The sequence below is a fragment of the Protopterus annectens genome, chromosome 9.part0 (assembly GCF_019279795.1).
Source record: "Protopterus annectens isolate FY-2018-M chromosome 9.part0, PAN1.0, whole genome shotgun sequence".
NCBI lineage: Eukaryota > Metazoa > Chordata > Ceratodontiformes > Protopteridae > Protopterus > Protopterus annectens.
This window is the reverse complement of record NC_056743.1, coordinates 1,866,343,307-1,866,362,217: the sequence shown is the minus strand read 5'-3', so window position 1 is coordinate 1,866,362,217 and position 18,911 is coordinate 1,866,343,307. Positions and strand designations below refer to the sequence as shown.

Sequence of the window (18,911 nt, the reverse complement as noted above, 5' to 3'; positions counted from 1 at the left end):
CCTTTTTAAACTGGTAAAAAATTTATGCGTGAAAACAACCCCCATCTTACTAAGTAGTCTAAACAATTGTTCTTGTAAACTGACTTATGGCTTGTGCAGCATTAAGCAACATTTGGAAATACAAATAAACCACAATAATAATAAAAAATAACAAAGTATAACAATGTCTTTTTATCCCTAGGTCAGACATGTGTCTGCTGTCCTGAGTCTCGAAATCCAAATGTCACACAATGTTCTTCAGGAAACTTTGTTTTATCTAACAAAACTCAGGTAAGAATATATATTTTGTTAAACTAGAAATCATACTGATATGAATTAAGTGTTAATCTACAGGTACATTAGATTACAAAAATCCAGGAAAGGATATTATTAAGGGACAAATGTGTCATTGTTTTTTTTTGTACATTTATTGAATTTGAATGACATACAGATAATGAAGGGATGGCTGTTAAATGGGGGGTGAAGATAGGTTGTGATAGACTACAAAGGGGTTCTTTGTAAATCTGTAATAACTTAAACATTGATAATGTCTTCTGTACAAAATTTGGAAATTAAGTTTAAAGGTTAATTACTGTCAGCAAGGGTGCTTTTGAAAATAAAGAAGTAAATGATGGCATATACTGACGTGGACCAAATGCAGACATCTAGAATAAAACATCAATGAAGTTAGACTGGTGAAACATGGGAAAACAAACACAAACATATTAAATGGATACAGAGAGAATTTATAAAGTCAGTGGTAGAGAATCTGTTAAACTTTGACATAAATCCAATAAATAACAATGAAGCATTGACCAGGAATTCATGATATATGTTCAAATTATAGAAATGTGAGCTGATGTTTATTTATTTTTTCTTAGTTATTCTTTTTAGGTCCTTCATTAGCTACCAAACATTAAAAGTGCTCCATTCACTTCCTGTTGGATTGAAAGCTGGTCACAGCAAGATGTCATTCAGGTAGCCCCTACCAGATATTTGGATGCCTGAGCTCTCTTATCACTACCTGGTTCTGGCTGTAGGGATCACTAATTAATAAGCACACCTCCCATTGCAACCAAGTTGCTGCTGAATTTGTCCTTCTGGACTAGGAGACATCTGGCCTCAGCTAGGTGTTAGTGTAATTGTATGTCTCATGGTCTCACTCTCAAATGATGGATGACCAGCATTGACCATTTACTCCAGTCCTCTCTTCTTGACCCCACAAATGTCAAAGACGCTAGTCAAACTCAGGTCTTGTAGGTAGCCAGTCTCAGATGATGATCTCCATTTTCAGAAGAATAACATGTAGAAAGCTTAAATGTGGAGTCATCATTTGGGCAACAAAAAATGGGCTAAACTCTTAAAACAGTAAGAATACATAGCAGAATGAAAAATCTGCTAATTTTGAAAATTATACTCAGAGGGAAAGATTGTTGTTGAAGCACATTTAAAATACAAATTGGTAAGACAGAGTTAATAGTTACAAGAAAGGCATTTAATAATCATTACTTTTTGAGTGTTTCAGTCTTACAGATGAAAGCAATTTAAGAGATTGTGCTCTAATGCTCAAAAATTCAGTATTCATTCCAAAACATAACATACTGACTCCCTGAGGAAGTTTTAGTTGGGAAACAAGAAATTGAAAGCATTTTAAAATAAAAGAAGTTGAATTCAACATACTCAAAATATACATTTGATAACTGGCAGGATGATTTTGTTTTAGTCCATGAGTAAGTACTCATAGTTATATGATGCAGCAATGTCCAAGGCAAATGTGTAAACAGTGGTGCTTTAACAGTATGGTAATGCATTAAGCACAAATCATTGATGCTGGTTTTTGTATATGTGCAGCCCATGAATAACTGCCCAAGCAGACTTGCACAGATGTATGTAAGCTACACAGAAGGTGTGCAGGCAATACTTGCATCCAGGCATGTGTGCTGCACATATGTGGAAGTCTGATGTAGCTTCTTAGGTTTCCATAGTTAGCTGTTAGCTGCATCCTTGCTCAAATATTGCAAGACATTACTACTATAAGCTTTGTATACTTTAGCTCAGCAGCACCGGCAAGCAGATAAACCCACTTTTGCCAGCAGACTTATTCTGTAGGTGTTCATTGATGGATACTAACTTATTTCATTTTAAGTGTGGAAAACAGGCTGACAGGAAAGTTGGAAAAAGGTGAGAGTAAACAAGAGAAATACAGTGGGATGAAAAATCAGGGTTGCACTGGAGGAGGTGGGACAGGAGGATATTTTAATTTTTTCATCAGGACAGATTCACTTTTTCTGAAATATATAAGGGGAGAGGATGGCGTGTATATGGATGCAAGGAAAGAGATGAGAAATAGAAGGAAGATAAGAGTTTGGACAAACTACATAAAAATACAGTCAAGACAAATGGGGGTTAATGATCACAACATAGATATGGTTTGCAATCAGAAGGATGGGAAAGTAGTGAAGGGTAAGATGTAAGAGAATGCACAAGGGGTGGATATGGCGAAGTAGGGTGGATGTACAGGTAATAGTAGGTGAGGGAGTAAAATACTGCTGCAACCAGCATACCAGCCCAGAGATCTGCACTATGGGCCTTGTCCAGAGGTGTCTGGACAGGCAGATCCTGAAGTTGAAGGTGTGGCCTCTAGATGCTTGATTTTCAGAGCAAGTCACTCCAATGACTCTTTCAAGTGCTGCTTGACACATTGACATGAATCCCACTGCCTATCCAAAGCCTTTAAAAGCAGCCTCCACTACAGTCTACAACTGGGCTACTGTGTATGGGGGTGACCTTAACATTTTGTACTGCCCACACTGGAGGAATCTCTACTTTTTCCTGATGATGCAGAACATTCATGTGATAGGTGAGGGGGGGGGGTGCTTCCTTGCTGGAGTGGAGGACTGCAGCTGACCTGCCTCAGGCTACTCATGATCTGGGAAGGGATACAAAATGGAGAAAAAGTCAGTAATATAATAAAGTTGTTTAATAGCTATTTCAAATTATGTAGGAGCTTATTGCATGACAAGAGAAAAAAAATCTACAGGGTTGGGGGACGAGTCTCTCCAGCTTCTTGTGGTAGAGTTAACAGTTCATCTCTAAATACTTCCCCATCTGCAAAACAAAATGAAAGAAGAGACCGAGCACTGTTAGCATAGTACAGTCATTGATGCTTTTACCATAAAATACATTATTATGATAAACCTCTATGTTATTTCCAAAGACAGGTGCAGCCCTGTCATTTGACTTCTTGGTATTGGCTACCACATCAAATGTAAACCATCAAAGTATACCCACTGACTGCTGGTGCCTGCTCATACCCCACACACCCCAATAAAAAAATAATTGCTTAATTAAATCCATAAAGAAAGAGTGACTTAAAGTCTTTGCATGTGAAGATGTGACATTCCCCACACTCTCAAAGAACTGTCTGCTGTCTGTTATTACCATCTGAAAAAATGCCAAAAATGCTTTGATATATGTTAACCAGCACCCTTTTAAAAAAATGAAAAAAGGAAATTGCAAATAACCCTACCTTAAAACAATATACTTCTCTCAGGCAGTATGAGCCTAGCATTAACAAGCACTCTACCTTCCCTGACAATGATGCCACGATATGAACAAAAGATAATTGACGTTAATAATTTGCTTCATTTTTGGTGTCATTCAAATGGGGTAGAATATTTGTCAGCCTGGGAGGATATGACTGAGAGACCATGCTGCTTTACTAGGGCTGGACTGCACCTGTCCCATCTAGGCCATTGATTATTGGCTAACACTTCATCCAGCCCCATAGTGCCTTTTTAGGCACTGTTTACTTGAAAAATCTTTCAACATAGCACTGGACCTATCCAGGATAATCTAAAAGCATTACTGCTCAATGTCAGGAGTCTAAACAAAAAGTGTCCACTCTCTGAAAGTTCTTGTAGATGTTCTCTTGTTTTAATTTCTCTGAGTCTTTTGGGTTTCTTATACCATGATGGGAATGGACTCCATTCCTAACTCAAAGTATAATTAAAGTTCATGGAATTATATTGTTTCAATCTTTAATATTAGCCAGAAGTGCTCTTCACAGCACCTGCATTGTGCCCATTATTAACACCTGGAGTTCATATGGGGTTACATGTATTGGTAACATATCTAAGTACGACTGAAATTTTTTTTTTTATAAGATCTGTTAGTCCTAGTACTATAAAAACTGTCTGGGTATTCTTCTTCCACATTACCCTCATTTCTGCCTGCAAATCCTGTTATTTTATGACTTTATCTCTCTCTGTAGTAACTGGGTTAGCAATTTCAATGCTATATTATCTGACAATTTTGGTCTAGTATCCAAACCCTCAAAACACTGAAGACAAACACCAAGGAATATAGCTAATGCTTTTAATACATTTTTTACTGATGCTATACAAACACTAGCTAGTCAACCATCACCTAATAACTTCACTCCACCTTCCAGTGGATCAACCTCACCTACCTATATTCTAACCCTTCTACAGAAACTGAAACCATGCTCCCCCTCAGCAGACCAACTACCTGCTGAATTCCTACAACAATCCACCAAAGCTATTGCCTATCCCATTTCTATCCTGATCAATAGAACTATTACTGAAAGTTATATCCCCAGACTAGCCAACTGTCAGCATGGCTTTAGACCTTCACATAGCACTACTATTCCCCTTCTTTCCTTCACAGATTGTATCAACAAAAACCGCAATCTAAACAAACTCTCTTCAGCCCTATTTATTGACCTGTCTAAAGCTTTTGACATGTAAATCACCAAATTCTCATCATAATACTGAAATCCCTGTCACTTCTTATCCTCCATAAAATGGGTCCAGTCTACCTTGATAAAAGACAACAGGCCCTCCTCTCGAACTTCTCTATCTTACCCAACAAGTATTTAACACAGTTGAGCAATGGTTCACACTAAACTCCTCCTTTTCTCTCTCCTAGAAAGTCCCCAATGGATTTCAGTTAACTCTACCATCAAAACCATATTATCCCTGAACCAGCCAACCAACAACTATTAGGTGTCACCATTGACAAATATCTAAACTTTGACATGACATTTAACAAATAATTATAAAACTGTCAACAAAAGCTAGGCTCTCTCTATGATACCCATTTAGAACCCATCACTGCCTTAATTTAAAGCAGCTAGGATGGGTTCAAACTTCAAATCTTCCACTAAATTCCATCAATTTACAAACCTTCCAAAACCGCCTATTCTTTCCACACTAATCACCCCTAAAACCTGGAATCCTTTAGGTCTTCTCAAGACAGAAACATACAGTACATACTAACAAAAACAAAACAACTCCCTTTTTTTTTTTAGTTGGAAAAAATATAATCTCCCTCCCTTCCGAATCTTCCTCCCAAATGAACTCTCCACACTTCCCAAATCAAAAGCTTCAAAACAGTTCGAAAGTTCAGAGGGTAGGTTCAGGTTCATATACTAGGTAGGTTGGTACTGGCTTTAGGCTAAGCCTAGCTATACAAATACCTTTATAACAATTCCCCAATATTATCTATTTCTTCCCACATTTCCTGGACCCTGGACCCCTGTCTAGCCTGGTGACCTGGGTGAATTTCCTTTCTCCCATGGGGATTGGGATTTCTTTAAGTGTAGCATGTCTAACAGCTCTGGGTTTGACATGGCCTTGTATCATTACAGAGATTTTTAAGGCGGCCAGCGAGGGTACCCTTTAGGGCCCGTGATTCTTTTAGTGAGGTATTTCTGAGGCCTTTCCAGTTGTTGCAGATGTCTGAGAGGTACATACCAAATGGGGCATGTATTCTTATAATGGGTCTAAATGAGGATGTACAGTGGGACAATGACCCTCCTTTTTCTGATGAAAAGTTCTTCTGATGGGTGTGTACATAGAAGGATTTCCTGACTGTTGTATGCATGTGGTTATCGTGATGACCACTGTCCACCTGTCCCCCTAAAAAGTCTCTTATCACACTTTCTGTGTTTAGTGTACTGCCACCTATAGTGGTATACATGGGATACATGTTTTTTCCCAAAGGGATAAATAATACATTTTGCTCCATTGAGCTTGGAGCCCATGGCCTGGCACCAAGCATCTGTTTCTGTAAGGCCCTTTTGTAGAGTATCCACATCATTTGGGATTCATCACTTGGCTCCCAGGTTGCAGTCATCTGTGTTGACCTGTAGCCAGAGTCCCTTAGTGTTGACCTGTACTTCAGAGAAGTAGATGCCAAACAAGAGCCGCCCCAGGACTGAACCCTGAGGTACTCCACTGTCACTTGTCTGAGCTGGATTTGGAGTCGCTACTTTACAGTGTGGGTTCTATCAGTAAGCCATTTAGCAACCCATTGGGTGACATAGGATTAATGCCCAACCCTAAGTTTATCTTATGATTCCAGAGTGGGGATGGTGTCAAAGGCCTTGGCAAGGTCTAGGATAGGCTGTGTGGACCACCTACTCCCTTGTCCATGGCTCTGAGACTGATTCAAAAGAAGCCGGAATCAGGTTCAGGAGACAAGATCAGCCCTTCCAAAACCCAAAGGTTACCATGGCCTTGCAGATAAGGGCTGTCAGACTGATGGGGCGGTAGTTCTGGGATCCAAGGTGGATCCCCGCACTCCAGTGAGCCTGAAACTGAGGTGAGGGCTATGATTAAACACTTAGGTGAGGTGGTGAGGTGCCAGTTTCATGTAGTATTATGTAGCACAGCAGCCCGGTCCCATGTCTGGTCCCATGGATGCTGTGGTGTTCTTGGCTTTTAGAGCGGTGTTTTGTACCTGTGTGGCCGTTATTACTGAATTTGGCTCCTTTCCGTATTGAGATGGGCCAGGGTGAGAGGGCACTGAAAGTTGGCATGAAATCATCCTGCCAGATATTGGCAATATCCTTCGATCAGAGAGCAGATCTGAGCATTGCCAGATTCAGCAGTTGAACTTTCAGTTAAGTTTGTCACTTCACCATAGGTATGGAGTTAAAATCACCCAGTATTAGGGTGTTTGGTTCTATCTTAATATTTTCCAGTATGTTTAGAAAGGTGTAGTGAGAATCTTGGGGTATGGTGGGGATCTGTAAATTTGGATTGCAGTCTTACCTAGTGTTAGTTGCACTTGGAGAATTTCAGACACATTGTGTTGGCTAAATAGCCTGGTGGTGTGAATATCCTTGGTGAATATTGACACTCCTCCAACTTTAGTGTTTCGGTCCTGGTTTGGTGGCCAAAAAGTGTGGTAAGAGTTGTAGCCTGGTATTGCAGGGGTGCTCTCTGGAGCCTCAGTTACTGCACAGATATCGATGTTCTCCATTTTTAGGAGTGCCTCGAGAGAGTGCATTTTGAGGTTTAGACTTCTAGCATTGAGTAGCATTACCTTCAGATTTTGCATGCTTGTACCTGTTACGGTGGTGGTTTTGTCCTTTGAAGTTTGCCTAAAAAAGGCACTATAGGGGTGGCAAGAGCCTTAGCCAGTAACCAGTGTCCCTCAAAACTCACTGGTTATGCCCATGCTCCAAACCTGACTAGTCTTTATGTGTCTCTAAATACTTTTCTCTTCCTACCCCATCTACTCACTTACAGCAACTCCTCCTTGTTAAACTATTTTACTAACTATCTCTAGCACACCTTGATTATATTAGCATTCCTTTGTTATACCTGCATTCTGCACTGTAAATATTACTGTGATAACCTGTAATAGGTACTGTTAATAGGTTTTATTTGCCTCATGTTTCATTAGTTGTTATTGTGTTAATTTCATTGTCCTACCTAGGAGCTTATCTCCCCGGGCCTCTACTGAAAATGGACATGTATCCAGTTAGACTAGCCTGGTCAACAAATGTAAAATAAAAATAAAATAAAATAAATAAAATAAAATGTTACTTTTGTCTTCTTTTTTGGACTACTATATCTGGTTTTCTCTCATCTGTTTTTTGTACTGTTGGTAATGGGTGATTATCATTTTCTATAATGCTTTGTGGCTCATGTTTCCAGTATTTTTCAGCCACTTCAGTACCATGTTTGCACAATCCCCAGTGCAATAATTTTGTCACATTAATATGCCTTTCAGTATACAGTCCTTCTGCCATTAGTAAATTACACCAGCAACAAGATGTGCAACTGTTTCCAATTCTGTTTTACAAAAAACTACATTTGTCTGTTTCTCTGACATGTTCAAAGGACTTTGTAAATGAACGTGTACGTAGTTAACTATCCTAGGCTACCAGTATTAACATTTCAAACTTTGGTTTAAATTCACCTCAACTTAGCCATTCCTGCATTTGATCCTGATCAACATGAGGTTGTTCCAAGAGTTTTCTGTACTTGTAACTATATTTATACATTTTCCCATTTCTTGCCTTCTCGGCTGATCCTTTACCTTATATTCTTTATTTTGTATTTTGCCACATTCAGTTGCTGCCTGATCTTTTCCTACTTTGATTTCCATTCCCACTTGACACCAATATGCTTCTGCTAAACTAACCATAGAAGTCATCTTAGACGTATTCTCCTCATGTTTTAAAACTTTCACTATGTTTAGGTCTTGTGAGGTCAGCAGATATGTATGTAGTCCAACGACTGCAGATCTATGCATGTAATCAGTTTTGAGTAAGCCCATACCTCCTCCAGAATGAGGAATATATAGTCTTGTTATGTAGTGATTTTTATAAATCATTTGATAAGCATGAATTCCTTGAAGGTTGGGTGTCGGTCTGGTAACTCAGCACTGTAAAAAATCCACTGCCAATCATTAGTGGACCGGAGTTCCACTGTGGCGACCCCTAACCGGGAAAAGCCGAAAAGACATTGCTTTTTATTTGATAAGCATGAAGCATCTTCTTGTTTTGCTGTTCAGCTGATCCAACACCTTTTGGGGCCAGCCAGTCACTGCAAAACTATAAGTTAGGAAAAGAAGAATAAATTGGTTTCTAGCTTGGACTTTGTTCCTAGATGTCAGAGCTGTTTTCAGTATTAATTTTAATCTTCTAAAATATTCCTTACTAAGTTTTATTCACATTCGTTCATGTTTTATTGTTGATCCTTCATTAATTCCCAAATATGTATACACTCCCTCTTGCTCAAGTTCTTTTATATTATATTCCTATCCCAGCATAATGCTTCCTTGGTGTTGCAACTTTTCTGCTTTAAAGGTTGCTTTTGCACATTTATCAAGATGAAACGACATTCTTATATCATCTAAAAAAGTTTTGACCCCTTGCAGTTGAGCTTTCAGTTCCTCATGCGGTGAACTATACAGTTTTAACTCACCCACAAAAAGAAGATGAGAAGTCTTTATACTTTTTTGTTTTTTTGGGAGCCAAATTGTAGCCATGACCTATTTGGTTAAGTAGACAGAATAAAGGGTTTGTGACAAGACAAAAGAACAGCGGTGACAAAGAGTCACCCTGCAATATCCTCTTTGAATTTTATCCCTGGAATAATAATGTGTCGCTTATCGTGGCTTAACTGCAAAGTGGTTTGCCACAGTTTCATTGTAGCTGTAATGTAATTACCGGTGTCGGGTGTATCTTATACATTTTTAAGCATTCTTTTATCCATGAATGTGGGATACTGACAAATGTCATTTTGTAGTCTATCCATGCCATACTTCTATTCTTCCCCTTTTTACAGTTCTCCCTTATGACTTTATTTAATGACAAATGATCCTTTGTTCCATATGACTTTCTTTTGTTACTCTTTTGTTCTGTTGCCATGATTGAGTTTTCTTCTAAATGACTATAAACTCTGTTGGCATCAATTTCAATGTATAGCTTCTATGTCATTGGAAGGCAAGTTATTGGTCTGTAGTTTTAAGGATAGTTTGCAGGTTTGCTTTTAAGTAGGAGTATTGTTTTTACTGTTGTTAACTAGTTTGGTGTCTATTCAGGGTGAGCATATAAATAGTTCTTAGTTATGACTAAATATTCATGTAAAGATGTTAGCACTTTTAGCCAGAAGTTAGGTATTGCATCTGGGTCTAGGGTTTTTCAGCTAGGAGCTTTTCTTAACTTTGTTTTAATCTCTCTGGCCATTGCTTCATCCCATTTCATATCCTGTACATTTGAACTTCTTGTTCTTTCTTTTATTTCTTCTCCCAATTCATTATCTTTCTTATGTTCCACAGGAGCTTCATAGATCCAAAATGTATTGATTTCTTCTTTTTTTGGTGGTGTTTCAATTCCTTTTACCTTGTTTCCCAATTCTCTATAAAACTTTTTTGTATCATCAATAAATTGATTATTTTGTACTCTTCCTTTATACTTACCTGCATATCTTCTAATTTTGTTCTACCTGTGCTGATATTTTTAGTTTTTTATTTGCAATAGTGCATGATAGATCCTGATCTTTTCTGATACTGCACATTGCTTTTATCACATCTGTCTTTCCAAGTATTTTTATCCATCTGGAAAAGAAACAAGCCAAGTGCAGTTCCACAGTTGATGAAACCAAAAAAACTCCAAATCCAAATGTAGGTCAAACAAATTTAATATACAGATAAGCGCTTTCACAATTTAACAAATTGCTTCTTCAGATCACACAAACAACTAAAAAATGAGAGTTTAAATAACGTAACAATTAGTAACAATTAGTAACAATTAAAAAAGGGGACCTATGAATACAGTTGGTCATAAACATGTGACTTATTTGAAATAAAGGAAACACACATTTCTTCAGTTTTTTTTACTACATTAATACTACATGTGATTTTTTTTTTAGATTTACTTTTGAATATTCTTCAGAGATTTCTCATTACTTAGATGTAGAATTAAAAAGGGACACTGTAGATGGCACTATTTCCACCAATGTTTTTAGGAACCAACATTTCCTCAAGGAATTGTTTAATATCCTTTAATACCAGATCATATCTATTCAAAATGAGTCTCAACTGTTTTGTCAAGCAGAGCGCCTCTTTGGCCCTCTTCAAAAGGAACCTTGATGATTGGATGGGAGATAGGAAATTCACCCTGGGGATCATGTCAGTCACCCTGCTAGACAGGGGTCCAGAAAAGTAAATATTGTGTGAAGAAATATCCAGGGAATTGTTATGGCTAGGCTTGTATAGGCCCTAGGGCCGATAGCCTAGTACCAACTTATGAACCTAAGTTCCATCTGCTTTCCCCTACATAAAAAGAAGAGATCATCCACAAAGCAATGAAAAAATACAGTATTCTTCCCTATTAGACCCTTAATAAACCGTGACTCCCATTCTGCCATCACAAGGTTGGTGTAGCTATTGGCACAAGGAGTACCCATAGCTACACCAGCCAACTGAAGATAGTATTGTTGTTCAAAAATAAATGCATTGTGTTCCAAAACCATTTCCAGTAAAAAACATATACATTTAACATGATGCAGACTATATTCACTGTTTCTCAAAACAAAAGCTTTCATCATGTCTATCCCTTCTAAATTAGGGATCACAGTGAATAAAGACACCACATCCATGGTAACAAACAAGTTGAAGTTACTAAACTCTAAAGAATTCAAAAACGTATACATTTCCTCAAGGAATTGTTTACCATCTTTTAATACCAGATCATATCTGTTTAAAATGGGTCTCAACTGTTTTTAAATATAAATTGAAAAGGACTCAGTTAACCAACCTGAACCCGAAACAATTGGCTTGAATTTTGGAGTAAATGGGTTTTTATGTATTTTGGGTAACCCATATAAGCATAGAACTAATAGTTGCTCGATCACCAAATATTGAAACATTTCCTTGGAAATAATGCCCATCTGCAAGGTTTCCATGAGTGCTTTCTGAACTTTCAACTTCATTTGCTCTATTGCCACCAAATCAATTTTCTTATAGGTATTTACATCATTCAACATATCTCTAATAGTATCAAAATAATAAGCCCTATTCATAATAACTATTGACCCGCCTTTGTCGGCAGGGTCACATAATTATGACCAACTGTATTCATAGGTCCCCTTTTTTAATTGTTACTAATTGCTACTAATTGTTACATTATTTAAACTCTCAGTTTAGTTCTTTGTGTGATCTAAAGAAGCAATTTGTTAAATTGTGAAAGCGCTTATCTGTATATTAAATTTGTTTGACCTGCATTTGGATTTGGAGTTTTTTTGGTTTCATGAGCTGTGGAACTGCACTTTCCTTGTTTCTTTTCCATTTGACTGTTTGGTTTTGTGCAGTTTACCTTTGGTGAGATATATTTGAACTTTTCGTTTGGTGTATTTTTTACCTACCAAGGACATAGCTGAAGGAAGTGCATATATGAATGCGGTACCTCTGCGACCTAGTGGTGAGAGACTCATGAACTTTATGTGCTTGGATAGTAATCCGTTATTGAATACTGACTTACAAACTGATATTTCTTCTGATAATGACGTTCAATATGAGGAAAGGAAGGTTCAGAATATAATGAAGCAGATAGAGAATGACCTTTATCAGTTGAAGAGACTCCAATGTCAAAGGCTTCATTTTGAAGCATGTCTATCATTGAAGGTAATACCAAGAGGGTTACGGGTGTTTAATATGCAGACCTATGGTGACACCTATGCTGAGTTACTGGCCAAATGGCAACAGATTAACCTGGAAACCAGTTTTAAATATATAAAACTATTGATAGACTTTTTTACACCTATTGAGCAGAGTCTAGTTGATAAGATGCAAGCAACACAAATTGAACTGTATAAGGAAGCTGGTGATGTGTTTGCTGATGTGCGTTGTAGTGAATTAATTGATCGTGTATCAGCTTATGAACAATGATTATTAACTACTAAAAAGAAAAAGCTTCAACATGACCTTCGTGATTTCAGCAATAACTGGGTATTTAGTTGGCCTAGAGAATCAGCGGTGACAGGTCATCCACTCAGAGCCAATGGGATGAGTGAGAAAGCTGCTATTACAACCACTCCAGTAGTGGAACAGCAGAAGGAAGTTCCACCTTCTATTCAGCATGCCTCGTCACATTTGCTGTATAGCACAACACTTACAGATGATACCCTGGCTGTTCCTTTGCAACAATCTACTGATAAAACTGAAGGAACAGAGCCTGTTGTCAGGAACAAAATGGGCTCTGTGTTAAACAAGCAGTTTTTTTCCAGCCTGCCTCTCCCTTTCAAGAGACACAGGATGAAGTCAGTGGAGAGCAGTTCGGGAACGGAATAAAAAGGAAACAAAATTTCCAGGACAACAATTGCACTTTGAGGAGGATGTGAAATACGAATGGCGCCACTTAGTATGGAATATTTCTGATCGAGTACTCACGGAGTTTGAACACAAGGTACTGAATAGAGGCTTGTCATTCATTCCAGCCCAAATGGCTGATTTATCAGAAACCTTGTTAGATTTCAGACTTTTTATACATAATTTATCTTTGAAAGTTATGCTTAGAAATCAAGAATTCAGTGATGCTACGTGTCTTTTTTAAAAAAAACTAGTGATTTTATACCTGCAACTAATCCTGCCTTTGAAGTTTTTCTCAAATTGTGTGAAGATGTTTATAACCATTTCATTAGTAATAGGAAAAGCAACAGATTTGTCAGTCTTACTACTGATGAAAGGTTAGTCCTTGGTAATTTGCAGAATGATAACACCTTAGTCATTTGCCCTGCCGAGAAAGACAGGTCAATAGTTATTATGAATAAGGCTTATTATTTTGATACTATTAGAGATATGTTGAATGATGTCAATACCTATAAGAAAATTGATTTGGTGGCAATAGAGCAAATGAAGTTGAAAGTTCAGAAAGCACTCATCGAAACCTTGCAGATGGGCATTATTTACAAGGAAATGTTTGAATATTTGGTGATCGAGCAACCATTAGTTCCATGCTTATATGGTGTTACCCAACATACATAAAAACCCATTTACTCCAAAATTCAGGCTGATTGTTTCAGGCTCAGGTTGGTTAACTGAGTCCTTTTCAATTTATATTGAGAAACAGTTGAGACCCATTTTGAATAGATATGATCTGGTATTAAAGGATAGTAAACAGTTCCTTGAGGAAATGCATAAGTTTTTGAATTCTTTAGAGTTTAGTAACTTCTACTTGTTTGTTACCATGGACGTGGTATCTTTATTCACTGTGATCCCTAATTTAGAAGGGATAGACATGATGAAAGCTTCTGTTTTGAGAAACAGTGAATATAGTCTGCATCATGTTGAATTTATATGTTTTTTTACGAAATGGTTCTGGAACACAATGTATTTATTTTTGAACAACAATACTATCTTCAGTTAGCTGACATAGCTATGGGCATTTCTTGTGCCAATAGCTACACCAACCTTGTGATGGCAGAATTGGAATCCCAGTATATTAAGGGTCTAATAGGGAAGAATATTGCATTGTTTTGTCGCTTTGTGGATGATCTCTTCTTTTATGGAACTTCTTCAGTTTTTTTTGACTACATTAATACTACATGTGATTTTTTGAGATTTACTTTTGAATATTCTTCAGAGATTTCTCATTACTTAGATGTAGAATTAAAAGGGACACTGTACATGGCACTATTTCCACCAATGTTTTTAGAAAGCGATGTTATGTACCTTCTTATTTGCAAAGGGATATTATGCATCCTGGACATATTTTTCCAAATGTTAGGAAGGGACAAAAGTTTTGTGCTTCAAGATTAACAGCTAATGATGCTGATTTTGATGAGTGTTTATTAAAGCTTTCTAAGGAGTTTGTATATAGGGCTATGGCAGTGCAGAGGTTGAGTGAACCAGGGAAATAGTTAAAAAGGAAAGGAAAAATTTTGGTCAGCCCTATTTCTCCTTACCACATAGAAGGAATATTTATAGGTCTAGATCCAGAGATAATAAATTCTGTTTTAATTTTACATACAGTAGTGAGGTCAATGTGTTTAGAAATATAGTTAGCAAACATTGGCATGTTTTGCACACAGGTAACAATACAGTAGGAATCCTTGGTACTAGATCATCTTTTGTTTATAGAAACAAAAAATCTTTAAGGAGACAGTTATTCTACCCTAAACATTTAGGCGTGGACATGAATCAAGAAGTGACAGTCACACAGCGATGTGGTACTTGCAATTTCTGTAATAGTAGAAATGAAGATCCAGTTTTTATACATCCTGATTCTGGTTGCAAGTTTATATTTAAGGCTAGAGCCAATTGCAATACTCAAAACATAGTTTATTTAGCTCAATCTTTAAAATACAGTAAGTTCTATGTTGGCAAGACCAACGGATGCCTTCGTGAATGGATAAGAGATCATTCATATTGTATAAGTAAAAAGCTATAGTATAGTGCATTAGCTAAGCATGTAACACAGTAGGGGGACCTTCATAGATTTGTGTTTCAGGTTATAGAAGTTACGAAAACAGATATGAGATTAGGTAATATTATAAATAACACTGAATGCAATGAGACCAGGTAGATTCTCAGACTCAGAGCACATAAAGGCTCTGACCTGAATGATGTAGATCCCTTAAAACCTGAATTGAACAGCAGGGGCCTGAGGAAATAATTATAATTAATTAATAACATAAACATTTAGATAGATCTTATACCATAGTATTTTAACATTTTTATAATATAACATGTATATATATATATATATATATATATATATATATATATATATATATATATATATATATATATATGTATATACATATATATATATATATATATATATATATATATATATATATATATATATATATATATTGTGATGGATGTTCATTTATGTGTTTCCTTTATTTCAAATAAGTCACATGTTTATGACCAGCTGTATTCATAGGTCCCCTTTTTTAATTGTTACTAATTGCTACTAATTGTTAAGTTATTTAAACTCTCAGTTTTTAGTTCTTTGTGTGATCTGAAGAAGGAATTTGTTAAATTGTCAAAGCGCTTATCTGTATATTAAATTCGTTTGACCTGCATTTGGATTTGGAGTTTTTTTTTGGTTTCATCATGTGTGGAACTGCACTTGGCTTGTTTCTTTTCCATTTGACTGTTTGGTTTTGTGCAGTTTACCTTTGGTGAGGTATATCTGAACTTTTCATTTTTATCCATCTGTTCCCTCTTCTGTACTCTTCTAATAGTGACACTTCTTGTCTTAACTGCTTAATAGTTTTCTTTATTTAATACTTCTATGATGACATTTGTCCCCTTCATTTCCCTCATTGTCCTGTGTTTTTGTGGTAAGACTTTATCTGTTATTAATTTAGCAGTAATATATCCTATTTACTTCTGTTACATTGTTTGAACTTCTATAAACAGTCTATTTTTTGTGTTAATTTGTTTTGTCAGTTTTTTCATTCATCTTAATGTGTCTGTCCATCTCTATTACATCAAACAACTCTTCTCTTAGATTTATTTATTGTTTATTGACATTTGTTCATCGGGAATGTCCACTGGGCTTGAGACCTATTTTCAGTGGAGGTCCGGGGAGAAAAGCTCCATGTTACATGAAAATCATTACATGAATTCGTAAGGCAACAAAATTATAATTATAAAGTTATGGAAATAATACAGAAAACTATCTAAACAGCAAATATATTGTAAAAAGGCACAATACAGTAACAATGGAACAATAGCATGTAGGAAAATTATACAGTTAGAATTATTTAACAATTGGGGGGGGGGTAGGAAAAGGGAAGGATAGAATTAGAGAGTTAAACTAAAGTTAAGACAGATCTAGTTAGAATCCTATAGCTAGGTAGTGGGAATAAATAGATTATAGGTGGCATATATTTAATGGTAGCATTAAAAATAGAAAGTGATAATCTGCGGTGGTGCAGCGGTAGCATTGTCGCCTCACAGCAAGAGGTTCTCCCATTTAATTCTCAGCTGGAGCGCCTTCTGTGTGGAGTCTGCATGTCCTTCCCGTGGTCGAGTGGTGTTCAAAAAACATGCGTAAATGGGCATGCCTTCGTCGAAGGTTGTACGTCGAGCTGGCACCTTAGCACCATAAAAAATCTACTGCCAGTCATTAGCAGACTGGAGTTCCGCTGTGGTGACCCCTAACTGGGAAAAGCCAAAGGAAGAAAAAAAATTAAAAATAGAACGTGATAGAGAAGAGAAAATGTGTTAAGATGGTTGTACTGATGTATGGACTATGATACCAAAGATTAGGGATAACTCTCATGGTATAACAGCATAACATAAGTATATTTGCTACGTGAAACAGTTTTGCTAGATTAAGGAGGCTGCGAATATGTGCTGCATGTGCAGCTGGTGTTATCAGTGAGATGTTGTTTTAGTTTTCTTTTAAAGGAGATCATGTTGTCTAATTCTGTAACTGATGATGGAAGGGTGTTCCACAGCTTAGTTATGTAATGGGAATAGAGGCAGCTACCTGCTCTTTTACTAGGTTTTGATACTTTAAGTAGGTGTTTGATGTCAGAGTGTAGATTTCTGGATGGGACCTAAAGTTCAATGATATTTTTCAGGGAAGGGCAACACTCATGTTTTTAAATGAGTTTATGGGCAAAGGTAAGTTGTGTGTAATGTAGGTAATGTCCAAATTCTAACCAATTTAGTTCTTTAGAGGCCTGGCAATGGTGGGTGCGATTTGGTTGAGCTGATGTGAATTTTGCAATCTTATAATAACAGGACTGAAGTTTGTGTTGTAAAGAGTTGTAAAGATTAGTGAATACAGGAGACCCCTATAGTAAGGCTGGAAGAAGAAGAATTTTTGAAAGTTTTATTTGGATGGATTTGTCTAAATATTATTTTTTTTCTGTAAAGTTTGCCTAATTTGAAGTGAGTCTTATTTATTGCATTATTAATATGCAAGTCAAAGCTATGTTTGCTGTCAATAGTAATTCCTAGCAGTTTGGCCTGATTTACTAACTCTTTTGGGGTTTTGTTTATGGAGAATATAGTAAAGTCGGAGGGAACAGGTTTAGATGCAAAGATGAGTTGTTTAGATTTATTAGGGTTAAGTAATAGCTATGATTGGTTTATCAGAGTTCTATTGATGTAAAGGCCTTTTGTGTTAACTTTTGGAGGTCAGAGAAGTTATTTGAGGTACAGATGTTGAATTGTCTGCATATTGTATGGTAGTACAGTAATTGTTGGAACTTTATTTAGGTCATTTATAAAAATGTTGAATAGTAGGGGTCTCAAGACTTTCTTCTCTCCTGAAGGCACATTCTTTGTTTTCCATTTCCTCCAGGCATTCTACAAAAAGTTCCAGAGCATCTTCCTGTGCTACATTCTCTTCAGTTTTATCCTGTGTCATCCATTGCACTTTCATATGGAAACTTACTGGCCTATCACTCCACAACATTGACTGTGTTAGAGTTGTCACAGTTTCCTGTTCATTCCCTTGCTGTGCAATTCCAACTGAGCTTTTATACTGGTTTCCTATGGAAGGCTCCAAAGTATCATCATATGGCAACTTCTATGTGGCACATCTCATTGCTAAGGGTTTTGCATCCAGGAAGAAAGAGGTCATTGTCTCCCTCTACTCTTCTCTCATTAGGCCAGTCATCGAGTACAATGCCCCATTAAGCATGAACCTCACTAGACACCTGCAACAACTGAAGAGGCTGCAAAAGTACCTCACAAAGATGATCCTAGGCCTTAAACACTTGTCTTATATGGACAGACTCAAAAAACTCCAACTATTCTCTGTCTCATATCGCCTACTTAGAGGTGATCTCTGCTTGACTTACAAAGCCATGTCTGACCCACCACTGTTAGAAATGCTACATCTAAAGAAATCGCAATCCCTCAGCACCACACACTCCAGAAACCTCAACCTCATTACCACAATCAATAGAATGTGCTGGAGGGACAGGTTCATACCACAGAGACTGCCCATGCTATGGAATAGACTTCCCATTCATGTCAAACAGAGCACCCCACTGGCCCTCTTCAAGAGAAATCTTGATGAGTGAATGGGAAATAGAAAATTCACCCCGGGGATCACTACAGTGGCTCTACTCGATAGAGGCACTGGGAACCAAGGTTAGGTGGCACAATGTCAGGGTAATCCTATGGGCTAGGTT

The 18,911-nt window shown here is 37.1% G+C and overlaps 1 protein-coding gene across 1 annotated transcript in view; it reads left to right on the top strand.

Moving 5' to 3' along the window:
• Positions 1-18,911, top strand: part of LOC122810812 (adhesion G protein-coupled receptor E1-like) — a 447,985-nt gene that overhangs the window by 45,852 nt on the left and 383,222 nt on the right. Inside the window, exon 3 of the mRNA XM_044082372.1 lies at positions 182-270. Coding sequence (XP_043938307.1) covers positions 182-270 — 89 coding nt within the window. The remainder of the gene's footprint in view (positions 1-181; positions 271-18,911) is intronic.